Genomic DNA, 14,990 nt, shown 5'->3' with positions numbered 1-14,990 from the left:
TTATATACCATTCAAAATACAAGCTAGCAAATGGCAATAAACAGTACAGACACAAAAAGCCAAAAAGGCTTATAGGTCATCAAAATGACCACAACACCAGCAGGTAAAGTACAAATAACAATAGTACAGGACCAAGATGTCAAGGAGATATGGGCAGCAAGAGCATTGTAAAGATTATTACAGTGCAACCTAAGGTTGCCAGCCTCCAGGTGGTGTCTGGAGATCTCCCGGAATGACAACTGATCTCCAAGCGACAGACATCAATTTCCCTGGAGAAAAATAAGATGAGTAGCTGTGTTAGTCTGTCTGTAGCTGCAGTAGAAAAGAGCAAGAGTCCAGTAGCAGCTAAAAGACTAACAAAATTTGTGGTAGGGTAGGAGCGTTGGTGAGCCACAACTCACTTCTTCAGATACCAAGCGTGCTGTGACTCACGAAAGCTCCTACCCTCCCACAAATGTTGTTAGTCTTCTAGGTGCTCCTGGACTCTTGCTCTTTTCTACTGCCTGGCGAAAACGACTGCTTTGGGAAATGTCTACGGCATTATACCCCACCGAAGCCCCTCCCCAAACCACGCTCTCTCCAGGCGTCACCGCCCAAATCTCCCGGAATTCCCGATCCAGACCTGGCAACCCTAGCCCCTGATCCCCGCGCCATTGAAACCTGCGGCCCGGCTCAGCTTTCCGCCCCTGCAAAACGGCGCCTGAAGATCCCGCCCGCGGCTTGTTTGGTTTCGTTTCGTTTCGTTTCTTCACGCCCCGCTTGCTGAAAGTGCCGGAGAAGGTGGCGGTCGGAGCCGGGCGCAGCGTGCCTTGGCGGCCCCAGCGAGGACGGCGCGGCTGCCCCGCCGGCGGCTCCCTCCTTCCCTCCTTCCCTCCCATGCGGCGCGGCGCTCGCGGGACCCGCCGGGCTCAGGCGCTACGAAGAAACCTCCGTCTGGGGCGAGCCGGGGAGGGCGCGGAGGCGGGGCCGGGCCGGGCCGGGAGGGGCCTCCCTGGACAGCCGCGCGGGGCCTCCGGCGACTCTTACGGCGGCGGGACTCCGGGCCGCGGCGGCGCTATATAAACCGCGGCGGACTTCGCCCACCCAAGTCAGTGGCCGGCAGCGGGGCGCGGGAAAGCCGCTCTCTTCCCCGCCGGGCTGCATTCACACGGGCAACTTAACGCGCGTCCGGAGCCCCGTTGGTGTCCTTTTCTGTGTGCGGGTTTTTCTTCGCCTTCTCTTTCGCGGGATGCCGCCCAACCTCACCGGCTACTACCGATTCGTCTCCCAGGACAACATGGAGAATTACCTCCGCGCCTTAGGTGAGCGGCCTCTCCCTGCCCCGGGCCCGCGCTGCCTTTTGTCTTCTCCTCTTTGGCGCAGCGCTACGCTTTCCACCGCACCGCTCGTGTGGGAGTTCAGCTTGGGAGCACGTAGGAGTGGTTTAGCTCCGATTGCCTCTGAGTGTGTGCAGAGTGCCTTCCAAGACACGTTTGCTCCCAGACTTGTACAGATAATCCGGAGATAGATCAAGACAGGTAGTGGTATTTGCTTGTAGTAGAAAAGAGCAAGAGTCCAGTAGCACCTCTAAGACTAACAAAATTTGTGGCAGGTAGGAGCTTTTGCCAGTCGCAGCTCACTTCTTCAGATACATTCTAGCAGGGATGGCAGGACTTCTAGATCTCTAGGCAGTTTTAAACTCTGGCACTTTGGAATTTTGCTTTTAAGAGGGTAACAGTAGTTACGATGCTTGCCATTTCTGTAATGTTTTTAAAGTGCTTTGCATAAAACATCTCTGTAATCCTATATTAGATTCTAGTCTTATACTTGTTATTTAGCACATTCTCATCCCAGCCTTCTCCAAGGAGCTGAGCCAGAAGAATCATAGGGTTGAGAGGGACCTCCTGGTCATCTAGTCCATCCTTTTCCTTCTCTCTTTTCACAGCAACCCTGTGAGGTAAGTTAGGCCAAGAGAGAGAGAGACTGGTCCAAGCTCTCCAAGCTAACTTCAACTGCAGAGTGAAGATAGAAAGCCAGGTCTCGGCTGTCCAACATTCTAGTGTAGTTTTACAGTTCCTTTAACCATTACCCGGTGCTGTCTTCTATACTGCAGATGAAGCAAAGAGCTGAGGTGGAGGCAACTGCTGGCCTAAGGACGAATTGTTTGAAGAATAGTTAAAACATACCAGTTTGTCAAGTCCAGTAGCACCTTGAAGACCAACAAGATTTCCAGGGCATAAGTTTTCAAGAGACAAAGCTCCTTTCGTCAGATATCTGAGAGTCGAGCTTTGACTCTTGAAAGTTTATGCCCTGGAAATCTTGTTGGTCTTCAAGGTGCTACTGGATTCGAATCTTGCCGTTCTGTTGCAGACCAACACAGCAACCCACCTGAAGCAATCTGTGGTGGTCTCCTAATTTCTACTGTACGAGTGGCCCAGTATGAATTTCAAATTATTATCTATAATTGTTGCACTTGGGGACTGAATAAAATCTGTGTACCACAGTTTGTAAACACAGAGATGGTTGTGAGGTGGGAAGTAGTGTAAGGTATTTAGCTATTCCCTTTTATTTTTACTTCATTTAATTTGCTTGATAGTCTGCCTTGCTTTCCCCTGCTCCCAGATCTCTTCTTCTGTCCTGCTTATCTTCTCCTTCCACTTAGACATTAATGTTGCTCTGCGGAAGCTGGTTTGCCTCCTGAAACCAGACAAGGAGATCGTCCACAACGGGAACCACATGACCATCCGCACATTAACTTCCCTTCGAAACTACATCATGGACTTTGACTTGGGGGTTGAGTTTGAAGAGGACTTGGGGCCAGTGGACGGGCGCAAGTGCCAGGTAAGAGATCTCCTCCGGGAAGGCTGAGCGGAGGGAACAAATGATTTTATTGTCCTCCTCGGAGAGCAAAACTGAGAAGCCAAAATGGTTTCAGAGGTGTCAGTTCTTGGCCTTGAGTTGTGCTGGCTCAGCTCAGTTCCAAGCCTGGCTTTCTGTCCACCTCTCAGGGAAGAGAATCCCATCCACACCTATCAGTCTGTCGTATTTGTATCCTGTTTTTGTTTCAAGGAGGTCTGGATGGCACACTCCTCTGTATTATCCTCCCAACAACCCTTTGAGGTAGGGTAAGCTGAGAGTGAGTGATTGGCCTAACACCCAGTGACCTAATTGGGGGAAATTTGAACCCGAGGCTCTTTGGTCTAACTGCTGCACTCAGGCATAACTGCAAATAACAGCATGCACAAGCGGTCTTTTCATGTGATGTAATATTGGAAGCTGTAATGATCATACTTAGAAGCTGAGTACGCAGGGAGTGTGGAAATCCCAACTAGTGAATTCCAGCTAGTGTTCTTTTTAGAACATAACAGTGCTGACCTGGGTAGACAGCTTATACTTATTGTTATTGTTCATGAAAACTGGGTTCAATTCATTACCCAAACCTGACTCAATGTGAGGTCTATGCGAACTGTGACACACCAAGCCAGCCAGCCTTATTCTTGCAGTTTGTAGCCAGCCAAATGTGGATGTTTTTTGAGCCCACTCTGTATAGGTGGGGGGCTGCATTCATGGAGTGAAATTATACACCTGCTCCATTAATCCAGGAATACTCTGAGCTCTCTGGCCCTATAAGCAAGCTGAAAAAATTACATTCTGTTCCTTCTGACCTTTCCACATAACCAAAATGGTTTTAATTCTGAACCCAAAAGCTCCAATCCAATACTGGAATATCCTGTAGCTGCCTTTTTAGTGGGAGAGCAGTGATTACTATTAGGAACAAAGGTTAAGAGGCAGTGTTCTGTAGTGGTTGGATTGGAATTGGGGAGACCCAGGTTCAAGTTGCCACCTGTCATGAAACTTACTGGATAATAACCTTGGGCCAGTTGTTCTCTCTCAGCTTAGCCTACCTTAGAGGATTGTTGTGGAGATAAGCCGGCCAGCAGAGGGGAGAGCCATGTATGCAACGAGGGCAGGATAAAAATGATACAAAAGAAAGAAGTTATTTTGCATATGTGCTGAATGAGTGTTCTGTTGCTGGCTAAGCAGAGCAGAGGCACTTGTGCAGCACTCTTCAAGTAAAAGGGTTTCGTGTATATTACCACAATCATTCTTGTATGGCTGGCCATTATTCTCCTCATATTGCAAATGGCAGATAGAACTGAGGCTGAGAGAGCGTCCTGCGCATCTAGATATTAAGTAAGAGAAATCCAAGCTGATTCTTTAATGTACTGAATACAATTGTTGAATATGGCAGTTGGCAATTTTCACAAATTATAGCTATTCTTTAAAAGGGGGTTAGACAGATTCATGGAGGAGTGGTCCCTCAGTGTCTATTAGCTGTGATTACTGAAGGGAGCCTTCCCAGTCAGAGGAAGAAAGCTCTGAATAAAGAGATGAGAGGAGGGAGGGCCGTGTCTTCTCTGCCTGGTTTGTGGGGCCTTCAGGGGAAATGGTTGGCCACTGTGTGGAATGGGATTCTGGACTAGATGGACTACTGGTCTGTCTACCAGGGCACCTCTCCCATTCGTATGTTACCAAGCTATGTGAAGGGGCAGAATGACTTGGCAGGTTAATTGACAAGGGCATCTTCCAGCCAAATGAGCTGGCAGATATTTATACAGGAGAGGTTCCTTCCAGTGGGTATTTATGAGACCAGTATTTTCACTCGCGGTCAGTTGCTGTGCTAAAGGCTTTTGTATTGCCACCATGTATGAGCAGAAATGTGTTCAGTTGGCTTGTTAATCCGTTTTCTGTTCTCGCGCTGTGCCTGTCTGCTTGGGCAACTGTGTTCTCCAAAGGAAGGCATTGCAGAGGGGAATAGAAGCCAAACAGAAGCACAAGCTGTCTCCCCTGCACAACAGGCAGTTAACCTGAGAGAGACAACTGTTTTTTCTTGTATCCTGGGCCGTTTCCAGATGGCTTACCTGCACCTGGTACATCGCGCCACGTTGCGGGCAAAATGCGAAATACCGCGTTTTCTCACGCGAGTTTTGTGCGACATCGCGCAAAACTTGCGTGAGAAAATGCGATATTTCGCGTTTTCCCCGCAATGTGGCACGACGTAACGGGTGCAGGTAAGCCATCTGGAAACGGCCCTGGAGAATCCAGGCATGGGGGGGAGGATAGAGGCAAAGCCCCCCTCCCCGCCATGCCTCTGCAAGTTCTGCTTGTATGCCAATGGAAGGGAGATCGGCTGCTGCAGATGGGGGAAGGAGAGACAATTGCTCCCCCTCCCCCACAATAGGTGCAGGAAAAATTAGGGCGGATCTGAAGTGTCAGGGGACACCTGCGATGCATCTATGGGAATGGGAGCTGACTACCATTGATTCTGTGGTGCTGAGTGGGAAAAAAGCAAGGTTTTAGTTTTTAGTTTGGAGCGAAATGAAGAAATACTAATTTATACACAATCTGTTCTCATGTAAGGGCAGTGTGTGTGTGAGGGGGTGTCTATTTTTAAACAAAATCACAGCCTGTGGGTGTGGAGAACTCCGTGGTTGTCAGAGCTTTACTCCCGTCCCAGTTGCTCTCTAGTGTCCAAATCAAGTTTAGAGAAAGGAAATGGATCAGGTTTGGCTTCCCATATCTGTGTATTCTGGCTTTTTAAAAAAGAGAACCTGGAGGAGCCTCAGAAATGAGGGAACCTTCACCAGTGTTGGCATACGTCCCTGTGCCACTTGCAGGAGAGGACAAGGGGATACTTCTTGCTACCTGAGTGAAATTTGGTAGGGAAAAGCAAGGTTTGAGTCCAATAGCACTTTTAAGGGTCAAAGCTTCCTTGTTCAGATACCTGAATATATCTGAAGAAGGGAGTTCTGACTCTGGAAAGCTCCTACCCTGGAAATCTTGTTGGTCTTTAAGGTGTTACTGGACTCAAATCTTGCTCTTCTGCTGCAGGCTAACATGGTTATCCACCTGAAACTGCTTCTGCCAAAGACTCAGGTGAGCCATTTCTAGGGATAGTGGACAATACTGACTTTGATAGACTGGGGAGTTTGGCTCGTGTGATCTCATGTGAAATGTATTTCCCTCTGAAAGTAATGGAAACAAGGAATAGAGAAAAGTACAAATAACAGCAAACGAGGGTTGGTGCACAATGCTGAGTGGACTCGTTACTTGAGGACGTGGCCGCTTACGTGTCTGTCTCTTGGAGACTAACGTGGGATTGGGGCTGGCACTGGACATTTTCACATCTGAGGTGAAAAGCTGATCTGGGCTGGGAGTTCTTTTTGACACAGGGTTGGGTGCTAGAGGCAGAGTATTGCCTGCTATCGCCACTACCCCCGGACGCTGTTGTCTAAAACAACAGTTTCACATTCCTTTCGGGTAAAGTCAGCTCTGAGGAGCTTTGCTGATTTTTTCAGATTTGTCTTTTTATTTTTTTAAGTAGCGGTAGGACATAACAGAGTACCTGGGCACCAAGGACACAATTTTGGGGGCTACTTTGTTATTTTTGTAGCTTTCTTTCTATTTTAAGATCACAATACGTAAGTGTTGTTGGAGGTGTGTGTGTGACATCACTGGCAATAGCCAATCAAGCCCCATGACATATGGGCCATCTCACTCAATAGAGCATTTGGAACAGAAATTGATGTAGAGGGATGGATTCAGCCAGCTTTTTCTCCTGCCATCATCAGTTCTCCGTACTCTAGCCCCTGTCCCATGTGGCCTTTGTCCATACAAGTCCTAGGAACACCAGCATAGCCATTTTGTGGCCAAAGGGGACCTGTCTTCCCTTTTTCACCAGCATAAAAACTGACTGAATCCAACCCAGTACCTGGCGGGGTAGAATTGTTGCTGGGAAAATAACACAACAATAACAGGGAAACAGAATTATATTAGCTTCATCGTTCAAAGCAGGCAATGTACATTTTTATTAGGAGAATTGTACCTTATCTTTCTGTTCAAGAATATTTGAAGTGGTTTATGCATTTAAAAAAAAAAGCCACTAGAGAGCCAAAACTCATCAGGCTAACAACAACAAAGATTTGCAGAACTGCTCAAAAATAGCAGTGGATGCTGCCGTCAACAGGAGAAAATCAAACCATCCTCCTCGTGAAAGACAGAAGCAGCATCTTGATGGGAGTGCTTGGATACAGGAAAAGTGTGGGAGGACGATTCTGTTGCTTTAGCCTTTGATTGCAGGAAGCCAATTAAGTAAGGAAAAGATGCACCTTTAAAATGGGCAGAGAGATGAGATGTTTCCCAAAGTTCGGAGAGCCCAAGAAAAGGGGGAGAAGAAATAAAGTGAAGTCGGGGCTGTTTCTCTAGCCAAGCCCACCAAGCTAAGGAGGCACAATAAGAGTGCCGAGGTTTTGCAGGGGCTTCGCTTGGTGCCAGCCCCCTGTGGCATGGGACATGAATGGCATTCCCTCCTTGGCCCATGCCACCAAGCCCCTGCAGCTCGTTGCACAGTCTTGGCTTGGTGGCATCCCAAGATGTGATGGGTGTACCTTCCTTGTGTTCAGTGGAGCGTGTAGAAGTGATCTTCCCCATCTGATCTGGGTTTTTTTGGAAGGGGGGTGAGAAATATAACATGGGAAGAACCGCCTGACATTTTTAGTGCTTAGCACCTGTTTAAGCATTTGCTGTGACAATCACCTTTGTTACCATAAAGGTAAATATGCAAGTGTAAACCATCATAAAATAGAACGCATCCAACTTGCAATCTAAGGTTCCCAATTACTCAAATTTTTGTTGACGTCTTCTAGCAGCAGAGGCTGATGTTGCCATGGTTTGGTGACCTCTGTGGTTGTTTTGCAAGGAAACATTCTAATTTCTGCCGGCCTGGCCACTTGACATACTTCTTCAGCAACAGGCACAGGAAGCCGTTTGTTACTCGGCTCTTGTCAAAGGTGCAGAACAGGGTGGAACATCTTGCATCCCGGCCAGTCTTGAGTTGAATGAGAAGTTAGGATGTCTAAAGCAGCAGGCAGCCTTCCTTGAAGCTTCAACAATGCAGAGTTGTTTTTGCTTGGGCGGTGTTTAATAGCGATGGTTAATTGTAACCCCCTTGGAATTAATATTGGCAAAAACCTTCAGTGCAAATCTAGATCTTTCTCTGTGTTAACCCTGGGCTTGTGGAACTCTCTGCCACAGATACTCATGAGGTTTAAGAGAGAGGCCCCATACAGATGGGAAACTTTTGGTTCTGGCAAACATTTGATCTTTATCTTAAGAAAATTCATAGTGCGATCCTTATGATCCTTGGAGCTTTTCGCGCTCCGCAAGTATGAGCCGGGCCACCTCTCCTGGACCCTTTCAGATCAGAGATACAGTTCGTCTTCCGACGTTATATGCTGACTGCATTGCCGAACTCCTGACCTCAAGCAATCCGCCCGCCTCAGCCTCCCGTGGTTAGACTGAGAACCCTGTTTTTGAAAAGCAGATGGTAATTTTTTAAATTTTAAATCTGTTAAAGCATGTTTGAATCCACAGTGAAACTTCATTCCGTACCAGGGGGCAGTTTTAACATATGCCGTTTAGAGACAAACAAACTGGGGGAACTTGCGGCATCATAGGACAATTTGAGCTCCCCCCTGCCCAATCCCCCCCCCCCGCAGGATTCTGTAAACTTTCAGAGGCTGGAGTAGGCTACCTTCTCTCTCTTCTTTTTCTAAAAAAAGAATTTGGACTCTAAGCTGCTCCCCAACATCCTGGGGGCTCTCAGAGCGTATTTAATTCTCATCAGACCAGTTTTGGGTGTTTTTTCCTTTAATTAGTCTACAAAATGGATATTTTTTCTACATCTCTGGGGGCTCTCTTACTTTTTTGTGCTGCTTTTATGATGGCCATGGACCGAACCACTTTGTTATTTCAATGCATATTGGTGATCTGGTAAGCAAATTTTTCTGCCCCCCCCTTTAATTCCTGTTTATCAAGGGACATTTTGGAGGCTACAAAATGATTCAGAAAGGAGACCTGATGGGACCTGCCAAGCTATTTCTTTTGAGACTCTGTGAGCAGCCGTGAGCAATGAAGCCCATCTTCAGCCACACGCATGAGTTTTAACCAGCAATCAAAGAAAGACGGGCATGTTCTGCTTCCCCTCAATTCTCACCTCCCATTTCACCCACTAACTAAACCCTCTTGGGGTGCCAAAAATAACATACCGAATTATGTTCAGAAACAATTTCTAACCTCGGCAATAAACATCCCCCTCTTCAGCTCCATACAGAACCTGTGGGTATAATTTTGATTCTGGGATTTCTAAAATTGGAATGACGTGGGACACATTCCTCTGTAGCCCTACAAAATTTCAGGACTGAGTAACAAACTCTTCCAGTTTTTTAGCTGTGCTTGATACTAATCTCCTTTGCAACTTCCAGAAAACAAAATTCCCAGATCTTAGGCAGTTTTAATAATATTTGAACAGCCCTTTTGAAGGTTCCGAGAATCCCATGTACATCACCTCATTTTTGTTGACAGCTATGCTACAAAACAACCTGGCAACTTTATACCCATACTGCAGAAGGGAACCAGAGAAATGGAAGTTTTCTTAAGACTGTCTGCTGAGTTAATGGCAAAACTTAAATATGAACCAGGGACTTCCTCATCCATAGTTCAGAGCAGGGCTTTTTTTCAGGGGGAACGCGGGGGAACGGAGTTCCGGAACCTCTTGAAAATGGTCACATGGCTGGTGGCCCCGCCCCCTGATCTCCAGACAGAGGGGAGTTGAGATTGCCCTACACACCGCAGAGGGCAAGCTCAACTCTCCTCTGTCTGGAGATCAGGGGGCGGGGCCACTGGCCATGTGACCATTTTCTCCGAGGGCAACCCACTGAGTTCCACCACCTCTTTCCCCAGAAAAAAATCCCTGGTTCAGAGCCAAACCAAACGTATGCTGGGAGTTCTGTGTTTAGGGCAGGACATGTTGTTTTAAAGTACATTTGGATGCTCTGGACATAGAACAGCCAGCACACATCTGGTTTAGCCTCATTCTTTTTGCTACTATCTAGATTAGGTTTTAAACCAGTACTGTTTTATTGGAACCAATCCACTGTGCATAATTAATCTTTCTGCGGTTGATTCCCTTTCAGTTGATGTTGTCACCTCTCTCCCTCTTTGCCCTCTTCCCTTTTTCAGACAACTGTTGACTGGGATGGAGATCAGTTGGTGTGTGAACAGCGAGGCGAGAAAAGGAACCGGGGCTGGAAGCACTGGCTTGAAGGGGACCGGCTGCACCTGGTGAGGAGGGCTTCCTTAACTCCCTGCTTCCCCTCACCCCAAAGTTCAAGAGAAGAGAAGCTGTAGGAGATAGCGTGCGCGTGCGGGAGTTTTCAGAAGCACAGACGGGGACAGCCCTCCTCTTCCTTCCTCCCCCTCTGAGAAATCCAAGCTAGGCCCCATGAGTTATGTGTGCTTTCTCTGGGGGCAACAGCCGGCATGACAAAACCGGCCTTCCCAAGAGTTCAAAAGTTGACTTGGCTGAGCTCAGTAGGAACCTACCCATTGTCCCGTCCTTTCCTTGAAATTTGACCCCCCCCCCCCCAGTGTGAGAAAGGGAGGACAGAATCCATCAAACACAAGACAATTCCGTGTATGATACTCTTCCAAAAACCAAACGAGCACCGACAGAGGAGATGGCAGGGTCTGTACATGAGTGTTTCCCGTCACCAGAAATTCTGGAAGACATTCTGAGGCGGATGCCTGCAGGCAGAGATGAAAAGGACACGGAGGGGCGGGAGGGGCGACTGGGGTGGGGAAATGCACAGTGAATTCTGGGCTCTTATTCACACAAAGTATCTGCAAGTCACTGGCAGTCTGGGTGCCATCCTGTGCAGAGTTATGCTATCTGAAGCCCATTGGCTTCCATGTACTCAGAAGGGTGTAACGCTTCTTGGGACGACACAGTGTGAGGCAATGGAATTTGGGATTGTGCAAAGAGGAAGTTCACCACTTGGAACAGTAAGTTGCCGAGGGAAGAAACAAACTAAAATATTTGTGGGGGGCATAAACTGTATTTCAGAGGCAATATAATTGCTTGTTGATCTGAAGACACAATGCATTATTTAAAACATCTGTTAAAATATAAGGCCCCCATAAAATACAATGGTGCACAACAGCTTGTATCAATAAAACTAAGCCAGCTTAGATGATAAACTCATGGCCATAGTGATGAAAGAGTTCACATTAATTTAAAAAAATGTGAAAACTGTTGACATACATCTCCCCTCGCTAAAAGGCTCATACAAAAATGCCTCCATTTGCCAGGGGCAAATGGGTTTGCTGAAATTACGAACGTGGGTGATTATAGCTTCAGATAGCAAAACTTAGTGCCTTTCAAGTGCAGAGGCCAAACAGAAAAGCTTGGGGTGTTACGCAGTGGTTTTGGAATGAACCTTTGGGCTAGCTGGTCCAAAGGGAAGACACTAAAGCAGGGAGCCCCAGCCCCCCAGAAGCTGGGGGCTCTTGGAATGTTAGGAATGGCTGTGGGCACCACAACAACATGGCTGCCATGGTAGTTGGGACCAGTCACCACAGGCGGCCACATGGGCGGCTTAACAAAAGGGCCGGTTGCAAGCAAAGCATCCTCCTGTGATGAAGGCAGCTATTCCCAAATGGATGCTCCATGCAGACAGAAAAGACGATGCCTCCTGGGCTCTTCTGAGCCGCCTCTTGCACTAAGGAGGCCCGAGAAAGCTAGGACGGGGTCTTTGCTGTGAGGAGGAAGCAAGTTGACGCTGGGAATACATTGGCAGGTGCCAGGATGCCCAGAGACACCGTGGGGAACGTGCAGTGAAGTAACTTTTTCTTCTTAAACAGATTTGACGTATTGTTAAGGGTGGGAGATCAGCAGGCCTGATGGGTCAGGTGACATCTTCTGAGGGCCAGACTTGAAGCGACGGCATCCCTGAGTCCAACCTGTGGACATCACTGCCATTTAAAAATGATTTTAAAATACTACAAGGGCCCCAGCCTGATTGGGCTGCGACGTGGCAGGCTGAGATACTCTTGTCCCATCCCCAGCACTTTTTCATGTGCCAAAACAGCAGTGTTTCGACACTTGAAAAGGCATGGGGGGGGGGAGCAGGTGTGCCTCAGCCCCCTGCACTGCAGACATCTTTAAGATTGTGCCCTTGCACCATTTTTAAATCACTTTAAAATGGTGGCAGCGTAAAAATAATAATAATAATTATTATTATTAATAATAATAACCATGTGCTTATATACTGCTTTTCTAGAGAGATTATGCCCTATTCCGAGGTGAACAAAGCCCTTGTTATTATTATCCTCACAGTCCATCTGCGGAGCTGGGGCTGAGAGGTCACGCAAGGCCACCTGCAGAGTTTATGGCAGTAGTGGGAGTCAAACAAGCAGAGTGCTGTTTCACAGCCCAACCACTTACCCACTATGCTACAGCAGCAGGTCAGACCCACGGATGCGGTCTCCTCTAGTTTGTCTGTAAGCAGAGTAACTTAGACCGTGGCTGTGGTGTGTGACGACAGAGCTCCCTCCAAGCCAGACAGGAACTGAAGGCAGGGGATTGGATCCTGGCTTGGAATGTTTCACAGGAATCACCTACGTCCATTTCAGGACATAAGGGATTATTCTTTTGGAGCACCTAATATCTCTGGTTATTGTGAGAGAGAAAAATATCCACCACACAGAGTCTTAAAATAAACAGCCTTTTCTGCTTTAACCTTGGATCTGTTCCAGGGTGGGTGGCTGATCTTTGCTGTGAATCTCCCTCCCTGCCATCTGAAAACACAACCCTGCACTGAAAGGAGCCTTTTGCACACTGTTTGTAACAAAGTACACAACAAAAATTCATAGTAGCCCCCGTAGGTTTTCTGTTAGAACCATGAACTGGTTTAAGCATCACCCCGGGGGGAAAATCCCCCACAGTGAACCAGATCTTTAGACCTTTTTTCCTCTTTCAAAAATGGTCCCCCTTTCTCATCTAGCGCATGACAGCAGAGGATGAGGTCTGTGTCCAGGTGTTCCAGAAAGTGAAGTGAGCCCACCTGCCCACCAAGCACCCACCGAGTACCGAGTACTGGCCTCAGGATGCAGGCGGGCATTAGAGTCCAGCGACGGAGGCAAGACATTCCTCACAACTTGCCCCAAACCTTACTTTTTGGAATAAAGTAATCCAGGTGGCTTATGTCTCTGTGTCAGTGTGTTTCTGTTAACTGTTACCTGTGCTGGTGTGTTCTTCACTGAACAAGAAGAGCCTTGTTCACAAATTACAGTCTCAGGTTAGCCAGGTGTGTGCCAGTGGTGGGCAAATTCCCAATGGTTGCCTCTCTTCCAGCGATCAGTGCCTGGCAACCACCCACCTCAGGAAGTGATGTCAGAGCACTGGCTCTGGGAGCACTTCTGCGCTTCCTGCAGGGCTGAGTTCAGCCACAAACAAACCGGTTCTTAAAGACTCGGCCCCATGCAAGTGCGGGAGAACTTCCACGGCCGGTGCAGTGACGTCACTCCTGGAAGTGGCATCATTGCAAGCTGGCCGGGAGCGCATGCGCGAAGGTTGAAGCCCCGGCAAGTACCACCACCACCCCTTGCCAGTTGCCGGGGAGACTTGGCAGTTCTAGCATTTGTGCCCGTGTATATTTGCTTTACCAGTTCATTTGTATCTGAAGAAAGGGGCTCTGACTCTCACAAGAAATCTTGTTGGTCTCTAAATCCTTGTTGGTCTCCTTCAAATACTGCTGGTCTACTGGAAACACTTCACCAATGAAACCAAGGATCGGTCAGTACCTGAATAAACATGAGGTTTCAATCACACCTTCAGTTGTGTGTGTTGCACATGGCATGCAAATTACTCAACACAAAGAAAATAATGGGTGCAGGCTGGGCTGATCTGGTCAGATCTTGGCAGCCAAGCAGGGTCGGTCTCAGTATTTGAATGTGAGTGTCACGTATGCCAAGTATCCATGCCGTTGTTCTGTTCTGCATCTTACACTGCATCTTAAACTCATGCTGATATAATGCCAAAGTTAAATACTGTACCTGATGCATTTTATATAAGTCACCTGAGGGAGTCCAGACTGCTAGTACTAATTTCCAGAGGAGCCAGTGGCCTCTTTGTTATCTCTAAGAAATATGCGCTTTCACTTCTGAGTGTCCTTGGACCAGAGCTGCAGCTGTGTACTGAAATGTATCTTTTTTACAGGATGCAGAGGAGTTAGCCGTGTTAGTCTGTAGTAGCAAAATCAAAAAGAGTCCAGTAGCACCTTTAAGACTAACCAACTTTATTGTAGCATAAGCTTTCGAGAATCACAGTTCTCTTCGTCAGATGCATGGAGGGCAAGAAGAAACTGGTCAGATATATAGGTGGAGAGGGGAGGGAGGAGTAGGTGCAAACAGTAGCTTCTGATATGGAGATCAGTTTGCTTCTGTCAAGAAAGTCAGTTACTTCTGATAATGAGATAACCATTCATAGTCTATTCAATCCCAGCCTGAGTCCACAGTCTTCTGAGAGAGAGGCATCATTTTCCAGGATGGGTTGTAGATCACTGATGATGCGTTGGGTGGGTTTGAGCTGGGAGCTATAGGTGACCACCAGTGGTGTTCTGTTGTTAGTTCCTTTAGGTTTGTCCTGGGGCAAGCTGTTTATGGGTACTAGTCTGGCACTGTTGATTTGTTTCCTCACTTCATTTGGTGAGTATTGTAGTCCCAAAAATGGTAGTTGTAAATCTCTTAAGTGGGAGTCCCGATCAAGAGCATTGGAGCAGATACGATTGTAACAAAGGCTACAGGTACACTTCCTGGAACCACTGTACAACTACATAATGGACGGATAAATACCACCTTATACCAGAAACCCACAGACCGATACTCATATCTACATGCCTCCAGCTACCACCCTAAACATACCACTTGGTCAATTGTCTACAGCCAAGCCTTATGTTACAATCATATCTGCTCCAATGCTCTTACAACTGCTCATCCTCCAATGTGATATATGCTCTCATGTGCCAACAATGTCCATCTGCTCTGGACATTGGACAAACCGGCCAACCTCTGCACAAAAGAATAAATGGACACAAATCTGACATTAAAAATGG

The 14,990-nt window shown here is 47.4% G+C and overlaps 1 protein-coding gene across 1 annotated transcript; it reads left to right on the top strand.

The window, feature by feature from the left end:
• The first annotated feature begins 987 nt into the window (after positions 1-987).
• On the top strand, positions 988-13,081 carry RBP5 (retinol binding protein 5). The gene is made up of 4 exons (XM_055003111.1): positions 988-1,301; positions 2,642-2,820; positions 10,060-10,161; positions 12,882-13,081. The coding sequence occupies exons 1-4, from the start codon at positions 1,229-1,231 to the stop codon at positions 12,933-12,935; spliced, it is 408 nt and encodes a 135-aa protein (XP_054859086.1). The 5' UTR covers positions 988-1,228; the 3' UTR covers positions 12,936-13,081.
• The last annotated feature ends 1,909 nt before the right edge of the window (positions 13,082-14,990 follow it).

The sequence above is a fragment of the Eublepharis macularius genome, chromosome 18 (genome assembly GCF_028583425.1).
Source record: "Eublepharis macularius isolate TG4126 chromosome 18, MPM_Emac_v1.0, whole genome shotgun sequence".
NCBI lineage: Eukaryota > Metazoa > Chordata > Lepidosauria > Squamata > Eublepharidae > Eublepharis > Eublepharis macularius.
This window is presented reverse-complemented; position numbering and strand designations above follow the sequence as displayed.

What these genes read in the sequence shown, in the direction of transcription:
- RBP5 (XM_055003111.1), top strand. Translation starts at nt 1,229, where the DNA reads ATGCCGCCCAACCTCACCGGCTACTACCGATTCGTCTCCCAGGACAAC. An exon ending in TGGACGGGCGCAAGTGCCAG is followed by an intron (nt 2,821 to 10,059) that starts GTAAGAGATCTC and finishes TCCCTTTTTCAG; the next exon opens with ACAACTGTTGACTGGGATGG. An exon ending in AAGGGGACCGGCTGCACCTG is followed by an intron (nt 10,162 to 12,881) that starts GTGAGGAGGGCT and finishes TTTCTCATCTAG; the next exon opens with CGCATGACAGCAGAGGATGA.